We start from the raw sequence: 13,000 nt of genomic DNA, 5'->3' as shown, positions 1-13,000 counted from the left end.
TTCTTTAAGCAATTAGTTTGGCAATGTTTTATTCTCAAAATAAATAATCAGACTAAATAATCAACTCATTTTCTCCTCCCCAGGCTTCAGTATGTGTGAATGAAATTGGAATAATACTGTTCATAAAATATCAGATCCCAGACTATTGCAACAAGAAATAACAATAACGAAACTACATAGCCATCCCTGCTAATATAAAGAAATGCACTTGCTCTAAAAAAAATCATTTCTGTCATAAATTTTGCATTGCAGCCACAAAATGGAGAACAATCTGGACAATTTATTGGCATATTGGCAGGAGATGATAAGGCAAAAAAACAACAACAGCTAGCAGCTGGTGCAGTGAGATGGGTTGATAACATTGATATGGGGTCCCCCCACACAAAACACCACCTCTCCTATCACTGCTTTTTATCAAAGTAGGATTACAATAAAAGCTTACAAGAGAAGGCTTTTTATTTTATTTTTTTATTTTTTTTAGGGAGGGAAAAAATATAGACTTGAAAAAAAAGAGAGAGAAATCTGAATGTTTGGACAAAACATGGGGCAAAATACATAATTTATCACTGTATTATCACGAAATCCAGGCAGTCTAATCAAGGAGCCCTGAGTGACTATTTTTTGCCTTATCATCCAAAGTGGTGGAAACGGAGAAGGAATTATCAGCCTTCTGCAGATTGCTGGGCTGGAATTTTAATGGTAATAATCGGGTTTCTGATGGTATATCTTTTCCGCTTATCTTTCCCATTATCTACCCTTATCTGGCCAGTCATCAGAGCAAATTAATGGTGCTCTTTCAGCGTCGCTTTTTTATCACTGCCCAGAGAGCACCCAAGGGGAAAGAATAAGCAAAATATTAAAATACTGCATAAATCACAATTTTAGATAGCAGAAAACTGTATGAAATAAAAGAGGGAAAATTGTGCCCAACAACCTTTTTGTCCTTTGAACTGTCTGTCTTGGGAGTTTTTCTGACTTCCTTCTACCTCTCATCATACAGCTTCTAAATTGTGCATGGTTTATCAGCAAGACTTCTTTGCCAACTGAGATTTCAGACTTAAAAGTACTGCTTTACTCTCCCCAGTAGCTTTCCTATTATTTTAGCTGTCAACTTATGATGGTCACACTAGGGGTTGTTTCACTAGGAGGGATGGTGTGCATTCTCCCTCACGGTTCTGGAGAATTGCACATGGGCTAAATATTTAAATATATTCAAGGAATGGTTATGGTGAGAGTTTAGATGTGAGCAGGCAACACTCTTGAAGAAGAAGAAAAAAATCTGCATAGTCCGGTTTCAGCCATAATGACTTTTTATCCCACTCTCCTACTAAACCCCTACAGATTCTCCAAACATAAGAGTTCCTCTGAAAATCTTTCTAGTTATCTTTAAAGAGAGAGTAAATCTGAGTAGTGGAAAACAGCACTCAAAGTTCTCAATAGTGCTAAACCCTAACGCTAGCCTTACTGCACAGTCCTAATGGCCCCATAGTGTGGGTGTTACATCTAGACAACTATGCACATAAATATTTACATGCGTCAATAATAATAAACAGTGGATTTGGTTCCTTTAATTTAACACATTTTACTAGGGAGGAAAAGAGGCACAGAAACTGGCTTGGGACCTATCACAGTATTCAATAGCCTCAATTAGTACAAAAGCCTTTATCTGACATTATAAGGTGGGCATAAAAAACATTTAACAGTTAAACTGGGAGATAACAAAGTATGAAAAAAATAGATTGAGATGGTCTTCGTACCATGCAACCAATTAATGTTAATTATTTATTAACAACCAAGCCACCATTCACATTATGCAGTAGAAAGCTCATCCAGTCAGTAACATTCCTGGCTGTACACTGCTTAAGTGAACAGTTTTTCCTTAGCAAAGCAAAGAGGATCAGAAGTTATTCCTGAAAGGCAAGGAGCCTTAACAAAGTAAAAGTTACAAAAATAATTTTAAAACTATGGAAGTGGTGTTTGCTAAAAAAAAAAAAAAAGGGGGGGGGGGAGTATCAGAAAGTTACATGGCAAAGCACCATTCTTTTTATGACATTAATCCAGATTTTTCTCCCCGGACAGTTTGACCCTTGAGAAGTCTGATCCTTATCGCCAAATCTCTTTAATTCATATTCCGAGGCAATTTTTTTTAAAAAAAAAAAAATCCCGATGCTGTATGCTTTTTAAAACCACAAAGCAAGAGAAAGGAATGAGTTATGTCACGTGACAACTATCTTTGAAAGGCGTTTTGGGTGAGAGGTTGGGATACTCAAAAGATTTGTTGGCCACTTTTTTTTTTTCCTTTAGGAATTGTTTTTATTATTTTTGAAAATACGTAATGTTAATTCGGGGTACTTGGAAGTGAAACCAAGCCCAAAACAAAACGGAATCTCGGCGCTCCAGAAAAGTTTAGGAAGTTGACATCATAAGGGACTATCCCCAAGTTTGTCCCAGGCTGGGGCGGGGAAAGCGAGAAGGGAAAGGATGCCAAAAGATCTGACTCTCGTTCACCTACTCCACCTCCCTGGGCCACGCTTTCTCCTCATAAAATAACGAGTGGGCGCTTGCTAAACCTCCACGCGCGCCGCTTGCTTGAGAGCGACGGGAATTGGCTGGAATAAGTTTGCAAAAGGAGCCTCGTCTCCCAGCAAAGGAACAGTTTGGGGGGGGGAGGAGGGTGCTATTTCCTCCCCCACCCCAAAAAATAAAATAAGTCCGGCCGCTGCTGCTGCTGCTACTGCGTGGTGCCATCCTCTCACCCCCCCCCTTCCCCATACCCCAGGAATAGCACGCGTGCCTTTGGCCTGGTGGCAGGAACTCGCTGCGAGTGGAATGGGGGGGGGGGGCGGCTGCAAGAAGAAGTGGCACTCTGCACGCGCTCAGCTGGCTCTCTGGGCTGCTTTCCAGGGCGATTCTTTTTTTTTTTCTTTTCTCGCCCACCACCCGCCTCCTCAGTTCCCCGGGATTGCTTGTTGGCAAATCCCTCTCCAGCCGCACGCTTGTCAGAAAAGAGAAAGTTCTCTGAGCGTAAAAACCCATTTACCCCTCCCAGCCAGCCAGCCAGCCACTCCTAGGAGCGAAGTTTATGCTAAGTTTCCTTGATGCTAAGAATGCTAAGTTTCCCAAATGCCCAGCCTGTCCAGGAAACCCTTCAAAGCAAAAAGATCTTGAAAGAAAAAGGAGGATTTTTTTTAAAAAAAGGGGGGGGGAGGGGGGAGAGCTCAGCTCTCCAAAGACAAACAGCCCCCTTCCCAAACTCGACCCGGGGCACTCGCACTTCAGCGGTTCTCTCTCCCCGCTCGCCTTCTTCCTTCTTCTTCTTCTTCTTCTCCTTTTTCTTCTTTTTTTCCTCCTTCCCCCTTTCTCCTTGTTATTTTTAGCCAAGCCTTAGAAAGCGAAAAGATCTCGAAAAGCACCCTTGGGGAAACAGCACACACACACACACCCCAACGCAGCCCCCGCAGTTTCTTTTCTCCGCTCTTGGAAAAACTTACGTTTAATCTGCCGGGGTTTGCTCTGTTTCCTTCGGGACATGCTGCTCGCCGCCGGTGCTTTTCGTGCCGCCGCCGCCGCCGCCGCCCGCCGCTCTTCGGGTGCTCAGGTGCACTGAGGGTGTGAAAAGGGGGTGCAAGGTAAGTAGGTGCGCGACGGGGTGAGGGGTGGAGTGGGGGTGGGGGAAGAGAGCGGAGGTAGAAAGGGAAAGAGACGGGGGAGGGGGAGAGAAGTGGAAGAGCGCAGAAGGAGGCAGGCGAGCGAGCGAGCGAGCGCGCCGGGTGCCCAGGCAAGGAGCGGAAGGGAGATGACAGGAACAGAAGGAGCCGAGGAAAGGCTCGGCTCGGCTCGGGAGGGCGCGCGGGTGTGAGAGCGCGCGCGCGCGTGTAGTGGGTGAGGGGGTGAGGGAGAGAGAGAAAGAGAGAGAGAGAGAGAGAGAGAGAGAGAGAAAAGATAGAACCGGGGAGAAGGAGAGTGTGTGTGTGGTGTGTTTGTGTGTATGTGTGAAAAGAGAGAGAGAGAGGAGGGGGGAGAGTTTGAGAGTGGAGAGAAGAGCAGAAAAAAGTGGAGGAGGGAGGGAGGGAGAGCAGCCGGAGGCCGAGGAGAAAAAAAAAAAAGAGGGGAGGAAAAAAAAAAAGGAAAAACGGGGGGTGGGGAGAGAGAGCAAGAGAGCGCTTTGTGGCTCTTTTTTCCTCGCGGGCTCCCTCTTGCTCCGCCGTGCCTTTCCCGGAGCCGCCGACGCCGACGCCTCCTCCTCTCCCCGAGCCGCGCTTCCCGCGCAGCGCCAGCCTTGGAGAGGGGTCGTGCGAGAGGAACCTCCGTAGCGCGCCCCGCCGGAGCGGAGCACAGGAGAGCGGCCTATCTAGGGCAGCATCCCGTCTCCCGCAGGGGCAACCGCCTGGCCCCGGGGAAGCCCTCGGGCCGAGGCTCAGCAACTGCCAGTCCGAAGCGCGCTTGCTTGGCGCTCTTGGAGTTGGCGGGTGCCAGCCGTCGCGCCTCGCAGCCGTGGGGGGGGGGGAAGAAAGCGGCTCTGCCAGGGAGACGGGCGGCTGGAGCGGGGAGGAATGGCGAAGGGGCGAGCGAGGGGAGGAGGGGCTTGGCGAGGGGAAGGCGGCGGGGATGAATTTGGCCCGCGAGCCCCCAGTGGGCCACGGGCTGCTCCCCAGCGCGCCAGGCTGAGAGTTTGGGGAGAGGGGCTTTCCTTCCCCTCCCCCTGGGGGCTCGTGCCCCAGCCGCCGCTCGGCGGGGCAAGACGTGGTCCGGGCGCCCTTTTTTCCCCCGGGGGCTTCCCCAGAACCACGAAAGGATTGCAATACCCAGAACGCACATAAAACTCTTGCGCCGCAAAGAAATGCACGCCTGCAAATAGTTCTGCTGGAAAACTACCCAGAAATAGATCGGAGGTTTGGGTGGGGGTGGGGGGGACAGAGAAGAAAGAGAGATTAAAAAGTGCCTCCGAGCCTGTGTTTAGCGTTCACGTGCAACTGTTGTTAATACAGAAATAGAAAAAGGGAGAGCCATTTAAAAAGAAAAGAAACCAGCCAACCAACAAGCATATATACTACTAACGTGCGCTTCCAAACCAACACAGCGTTGGTATTCACGGGCCAGAGCCAAAACTGCTTTTTAAAAAAAAAAAAAACCATTTTTGGAGTCTCGTCTTCACGTTATTTACCCAGAAATGCATCCCTCGATGTTTAGTATGCCAACTATGTTAATGTGCGAATAAGCCACACCTACATCAAGAGGACCACTCAAGAATTTGTACTTGCCCTTGCAATCGCTTAACCTGTTTGGAAACAACTTTGTAAAAGAAGTGTTAGGTTGCCCAGCTGCACCGAAAAGTTACTTTTCAGGAGTGACATTGTAATTCTTGGGATCACAGTCAACGTGTAATTTAAGGCACCTAAATCGGTCTATATGCCATTTGTGGATGTAAAGCAAAAATACAGTAACCAATTCAAGTATGTATTATTTAGTAGAATTAGAAATATATATTTTATATTCAGTTCTTACAGTATTAAGTATTTATTAGACCTGGGCTTCACTGTAGGCTTGAATCATATTTATCCACCAATGATGGTATCACAAGGAAAGAGGCAAAAGGAAATCAAAGGGATACATTTTATAACTTTTGTGAAATCATCCTTAGAAGATGCACTCACAGATGTTGAAAGATGCTTGTTCTATTATTTCTGTATCTTTACTTCTGCCCATAAACTTCACTATTTATTTAGAGCTTCAGATAATCTAAGTGCACTTCCCAATTAAAAATGTTCAAAAATATAGAATCCCAATACTGTATAGATAAAACATAAGAAGAAACGGAGGCAGAAAGATTTATTACTTTGCTTGTTTGCTTTTTCTGCAAAGGTGGATTTAGAAGAGGGTTTATGGCATCTTCTCTGCATCTGAAAAGTTTTAGGTTTCTGAGTGGTTTATGACAAAATCCAGGTTCTAAATTTTTCCATTCTGTAACAGGGTGGCATAGAAGAGCTATAGGTGAACTTTAGGGCTAGCTGGTAAGCTATGAGAAGTTTTTCTTATTATTTCATTTCAATTAAAATATTTCTTGCCCAGCATTCAGTATTGGGTAAATTGAAAGGTGGTTATTTTAGTAGCATTCTAGATGGCTGAGCTAGTCAGTAGCTAGACTAGAATCTACAATTGGTAGCTCATACTATGCAAATTTCAAATACTAAAATTATTTGTTGTGCATAGTCTGTCTAAAAGCTGTTGTTCAATTGTTAATATACATGAGCCAGTTCTGTTTTTCATCAGATTTATTTATTACTCCGTTTTTATGCCTTGGAATATGTGTTTAACTTGAGAGTCATTAGCAAGTTTATGGTTATCCATTTTTAATAGATGCATTCTGAAATCACATGGGCAGTTTTCTGCTCTCTAATTGGATTTCTTCCTCACAAATTATAAGTGAAAGCATACTATTTTTATAAATTTAGCTTAACATACATATATACATGATTTTCAAAATAGTTGAAGTTTAAAGTCTTCATTTAAAAAATGTTCAGATAAGTAAATGAAAAATTAATGTAGCTATTAAGGTAGACTTCACTGAGTTCAGTCCATATAACACATTTTTTGGCACTTTACTTACAGACATGATGTATGTGACATACTGGTCCATTTGAAATGATATAACCATGCCATTGAGATGTCTTAAACATCATATCACCTTCTCTGATGATGTTGCTTATATATTATAACAACCACATTTTCCAAATAGAATGTCTTGCACCTTATATCTCAGGTATTTCTTTATGGATTGAAGCTTTTCAATTGTTCCTTTGGGAGCAAAAGAAAACAATGTGCCAAGTATTTGAAGATTTTTTAAAAATTTCTTTTTGTACTCATTTTAAACCCAGTTGGTTCCTAGAACAGCTTACAAGGCATATGGTAGCTTTCAGTGATGGACAGGAACAGAGAACAAATCTCTCAACAGAGGCTATTCTAGAGTCTTGAGAAATAGCAGCCACTAAGATTATAGTGAGTCAATCCAATGACAGCTGCCTTTTCATCAGAAAAAAATATATTAAATATAGTAATAAATATATTTCAGCTTTTTGCTGAAAGCCTTTCTGAAATTAATACAGTACAATAAATGTATACATTTATTATTAATATTATTATTTATAAATGTTTAAGTTACTTTAAATAATAAGTTCAAAAATATTTGTTTAAATTATATAGGGAATGTTAATTTTCTGGCAAGTGTTAATGTTTCTCCTTTTATTCCAGAATGTATACAATATAAATATAACATTGCTATAATATTAAAAAAATATTTAAAAACTTCTGGTATTGTTGAATTTATCTTTTGAAAATTCAGTGACAGAAAGGCATAGTCTTTTCTTAGCTTTCTTACGTTAGGTGCAATATAATGGATAATATTCCACTCTTTCAAATGTGATTATTTTAACTTGCCTGGCTAGAAATGAAGATGGGTTATTATTTTGGGAATATAATAAATATTATATGTAATAGAAATATGAAACATTTTGTATACAGTAGCAGAAAAATTACAAAATATAACATAGTTTTCTTTGTGGCTGCATATTTCCGTAGCAATTGCACAAACACTAACAGACTTCATAGTTCAATCAATAGAAAAATTCATGTAAAATCAAAGTATTTTATTTGATATTAGCACAAGGATGAAAATGGGGGTTTACTTTGTATTAATGGATTCAATACAATCCTCTTGTCTCACACTATATTTAAAGACATGAATTGAACATGTAAGAGATAAATAAAATTATCAGGCAGTTAGGAAAAAATATATTATGTTCTACTCACTTTGGGGATTTCTCTCTTTCATAGACTTTTTATCCACACAATGTATTGCAGCAATGTTAAAAATTAATGGCATTGGTAAATACTCTATAATCAATATAAAAGAAATTCTAACACAAACTACAAACATTTTAGTATACAGTTGTATGATTTCTGTATATTCCAACTCAACTAATACAATAACTGGGTTTTTGAAAACCTGCACTTATAAATAATAAATGTCCATCCAAAATGTTAATGTCCAGTTCATTTCAAATTTACAACTGTCTAGGCCCTGTGTAAGCAAACAACATATTTTGTTTCTAAACATGTTCAAAATTGGGTTCTGACTTTTAAGAGCAAGATCTCTTTTCACTTAATATGATCCTACAATCATGCCCATATGATTAATTCATGTTTACGTTTAGTTTTAAAATCTCATTTATTATCATAATCTTCATCTCCCCCAGCCAAACCTTTATATTTCTACCACCATTTTGATTTGGGTTCTTTCAGACTCAGTTTATTTCAGAATAACCTGTATCTGACAGATTACCTTTTGTTGGTTAAACACAGTTCTTTCTTTGCTGTTCAGTGGCCTTCTATACCATTGATCGGTGTTCTTTAACTGTAGTAACTTGAAGATATATGGGCTTCAACTTCCCGAATTCCTCAGGCAACCTGCTGGCTGAGGAATTCTGGGAGCTGAAGTCCACGCATCTTAAAAACTGACAAGATTAGAAAACACTGCCTTGATTATGATCTTTTCCTGTTTCATAAATTGGGGAAATATTTTTGACTGGCTCCATACCTAGGTGCAAGAATAGTTCCAATCAGCAGCAGTGGTATCTAGACATTGGAGTCTTGAACGTCTTAATGTGTTTATTTGCATACACACCCAAAACATAGCACAGTGTCACAATCCAAATCCTATCCTTTTTGTACATTCTTTATGCTGAATCACACCACTGTAGCTGCCATTTCTCAGATTTGACAACCTGCTATGGATGGCCATGATTGTTACTTCCAAGTAAAAAGTTGTTGTCAGAGTTATTTGTAGTAGATTTCTCCTGAATGGAGTTGTATACTACCTGGGGGGAAAAATTTGTAAAGGTGTTCCAACAACCATTAGTTAGGAAGCATTAGCACCATATTTAAAAAATGATTTCATACTACATGAACCTATTTTGTTCTATAACCAATTTATCATTGTCAGTTACAATTATTGTAATCTCTATGTGATACAATGAGAAAGCTGAATTTTAGGATAGCATTATTAATCCCAAAAAATCAAATATACTACAAACAGAACATCAAAATTTGATTATTTAAAACTACATAGTCTTTAACAGTTCTGTCTCTCACTATCCTGGTAGTAATTTTTTCTTACAGTTTCCTAAGGCTTAAGATTCAGTCTATCAATTATAATTGTTATCTTTGCACAATAACATTGGTTCAGTTATTCATCTCAACCCACTAAAATGGGCACATATATGTATTACTAGTTATATCGGCCTTGATGTGTATGACTATATCTAGATTTGGATCACTGTGGCTAAAAAATAATAATAATGTCAGTAGTGTACATAATTAGCTTAGGGTAAAATTAAAATGAAATGAACCATAACAAGAGTGCTGGTCTGGTGCACTACAAATCTATTTTCATTTGGAACCAACAAGTCTATATTGCAGTATATAAATGGATTTGCTGTTAAGTGTGATAACAAGGAAAATAACAAAATATTTGACTGGAACTAGTTCAACTATATCTCAAGACCCATAGAAAGAATGGTGACTTGCCATATTTCAATGACAAACTATTTTTTGGCCTCTAGATATAGTTACAAAAGGCCCTCTAGTAATACTAGATAAGATCAACCGATTCACTGAGGCAGCTTGAGGTAGTCCTTGACATACAACAGTTCATTTAGTGACCATTCAAAGTTACAACGGCACTGAAAAAAATGACTTATGACCATTTTTCACTCTTATGACCATTGCAGCATCCCCATGGACATGTGATCAAAATTCAGGCACTTGATAACTGTCTCATGACAGTTGCAATATTTTGGGGTCATGTAATCACCTTTTGCAACCTCCTGACAATGGGAAATCCAGATTCACTTAACAACCGTGTTACGAATTTAACAAATGCAGTGATTCACTTAGTAGAAAGTTCAGAGAAAGCAGTTCTGACCCAGGGTTGGCAGCCAATTAAATTTGAAAATGGGAAAAAATGGGAACAATAAATTATATAACAGAGTAAGAGAGTTGGAAGGGACTTTGGAGGTCTTCTAGTACAACCCCTTGCTCAAGCAGGGGATCCTATAACATTTCAGACAAATGGTTGTCCAATCTCTTCTTTAAAACTTCCAGTGTTGGACCATTCACAACTTCTGGAGGCACGTTTTTCCACTGATTAATTGTTCTAACTGTCAGGAAAATTCTCCTTAGTTCTAGGTTGCTTCTCTCCTTGATTACTTTTCATCCATTGCTTCTTTGTCCTGCCTGCAGGTGCTTTGGAGAATAAGTTGACTCCCTCTTCTTTGTGGCAACCCCTGAGATATTGGAATACTGCTATCATGTCACTGCCAATCTCTTCTTAAGAACCTTCATGATGGAGCACATACAACTTCTGAAGGCAAGCCATTCCACTGATTAATTGTTCTAACCATCAGAAAACTTTTCCTTATGTCTAGGTTGGTTTTCTCCTTGATTAGTTTCCATCCATTGTCTTCAGATCCTTTGGAGAATAGGTTGACCCTCCTTTGTGGCAGCCCCTCAAATATTCCTTCAAATCTCAACAAAAGGTATAATAAAGGACAAGTAGCATTAGCCTGGGAGGCAACCTCAGACAATCGTTATAAAAAATCAGTAAGGTACGTCTTGATTTAGTAGTTACCCAGTGGTGAAATCTAAATTTTTTTACTACCGGTTCTGTGGACATAGTATGGTGCGCGTGGTATGGCTTAGTGGTGGATTTGGCAGGGGAAGGATACTGCAAAATCTCCATTCCCACCCCACTCCAGGGAAAGGATACTGCAAAATCCCCATTCCCTCCCCCCTCCTGGGGGAAAGATATTGCAAAATCTCCATTCCCACCCCACTCCAGGGGAAGGATACTGCATAATCCCCATTCCCTCCCCACTCCTGGGGGAAGAATATTGCAAAATCTCCATTCCCACCCCACTCTGAGGCCAGCCAGAGGTGGTATTTGCCGGTTCTCCAAAATACTCAAAATTTCCACTACTGGTTCTCTGAACTGCTCAAAATTTCTGCTACCAGTTCTCCAGAACCTGTCAGAACTTGCTGGATTTCACCCTTGAGTTCACCCAATCTAGCTCAGATATCAAACTACTTTTTGCCTTTACTCATGTGATGCTAGGTATATCTAGTTTTGAAGAGAAGAAAATATCTGGACCATGAGGTCGAACTTTTCAGTTAAATAATAATTATCTAGATTGATTAACATGGAAGCCATAAACTATAAAATCAAAATGGCTTGGTACATACAACAGTCTAAACCAATCACATGTGTGAATCTGACATTTCTGTCACAGAGTAGTTAAGCAATTAACCCTAACAAATTGGCAGGGTTTGAATTAGGTGTAATGGTATGTGAGAATTACTATGAAGGATGAGGGGAAGAGATGCTACGAAATTATCAGAAAAGAAGGAAAGAGTTCCCAGTGGCTTAACAGATAGGAGGAAGAAAATAGGAAGGACCTGTCTTAATTGATCAGGTGGTTCAAAGTGTCAACAGGAAATGTGTATCTTCAGACTTGCAATATTCTGTTAATCTAGTTTTACAATAAAGTAGAATTAGCTTATTTAATGGTGTTTCGTGTCTAGTTTACCTGGGAGGACTGACGTTAGCATTAAGGTACACCTTGCTATTTACTTTGCTATTTATGGCATTGTAAGCTAGCCAGATGCTTTTGGTAATGAGATGCTGACATATAAATGTATAAATAAACAAATTTAGTGTGTGCCTGAGATGGGCATTGGTTGATTTTACATCAAGTACTAAACATTTTTTTAAAAATCATGATTCGTTGAATAAGCCATAAGGGCTGTGTTCGAGCCACACTTTGAACCACAAACCATAATTTCAAATGAGAATAGCTGAGATATCACTACATGCAAAGTTAAACCTAATCATTTTATGGTGTAGCATAATGTGTAAAGCGGAGCCTATCCCAGAACAGGAGAAATAGGTTAGATGAAATAAGCTCCTAGAAAATAAAGAAATTGGAAAGTGAGAATTTAAGTAGTTCTTGACTTACAACCATTTGTTTAGTGACCATTCAAAGCTACATCCATGTTGAAAAAAAATGATTTACAATCAATAAGGCACCCCTACAGTCATGAGATCAAAAAATGTATACTTGACAACCAACATATATTTTTGAGAGTTCCAGCATCCCGGGATCACATTATCATCAAGGTCATCACATGACCTTCCCAGCCCATTTTCAACAAGCAAAATAAATGAGAAAAGTCAGATTCGCTTAATAACCTCATAGTTCGGGCACAATTCATTTAACCACCACCTTGCTTAGCAATAGAAATTCTGGCCCCAATTGTGATCATAAATCAGAGACTACCTGTACAGGAAAACAAGATAGCAGGCTAGGAAAACAAATTTGGAAAAGATAATGGAGACTAACCAAAAACAATGAGGAAGGCATGAGAGTAAAGACAAAAGAGAATAAGCAAAGGGTAGCCATGAGCTAGAGAGATTATATAGTTCACATCAAGTGTGAAATGCTACCGGTTTGGACCGGTTCAGCCGAACCGGTAGCAATTGTGGTGGGTGGTTCGGAGAACCGGTAGTGACAGCAGCATGAGGCTCCGCCCACCCTCCCGGTTGTTGTTACTTCCTGGTTTTAATCAGGAAGTAACCTGCGCATGCACTTCCGAAACAGTAGGGAATGTAAGTAGACTTCACCCCTGATTCACACCATGATCTAAATAATCAGTCTGTCTAGGTAGATATTTTTGTTACCTCTTCTCCTTGATGTTTTTTTATTATTATTTATTGGAGATGAATAGGTTTGTTGCTAAAAATGCCAACTTGTATCTGCAAGTTCTCCTCTTAACATTAAATTCTCCATGGTGAGGGCTACTATATTTGGGCTTCTGCATGAGCCCTAGATGGCAACAAAGAGACACAGAAAACTCATAACACTTTGCTGACACCTAGTAATTTATGCAG

The 13,000-nt window shown here is 40.2% G+C and overlaps 1 protein-coding gene across 2 annotated transcripts in view; it reads right to left on the bottom strand.

Moving 5' to 3' along the window:
• Positions 1-4,478, bottom strand: part of ZFPM2 (zinc finger protein, FOG family member 2) — a 339,422-nt gene extending 334,944 nt beyond the window's left edge. The window contains exon 1 of one of the 2 annotated variants that reach the window (XM_034422175.3): positions 3,492-4,478. In XM_034422175.3, the coding sequence (XP_034278066.1) occupies positions 3,492-3,531 (40 nt within the window). In that variant the 5' untranslated portion in view covers positions 3,532-4,478. The remainder of the gene's footprint in view (positions 1-3,491) is intronic. The other variant, XM_060681869.2, reaches the window with a different exon arrangement.
• Positions 4,479-13,000: the final 8,522 nt, after the last annotated feature.

This window comes from Pantherophis guttatus, chromosome 3, assembly GCF_059756535.1.
Source record: "Pantherophis guttatus breed Tessera chromosome 3, ASM5975653v1, whole genome shotgun sequence".
NCBI classification, from domain to species: domain Eukaryota; kingdom Metazoa; phylum Chordata; class Lepidosauria; order Squamata; family Colubridae; genus Pantherophis; species Pantherophis guttatus.
The sequence above is the reverse complement of the archived record's forward strand: the minus strand, read 5'-3'. Positions and strand labels throughout refer to the sequence as shown.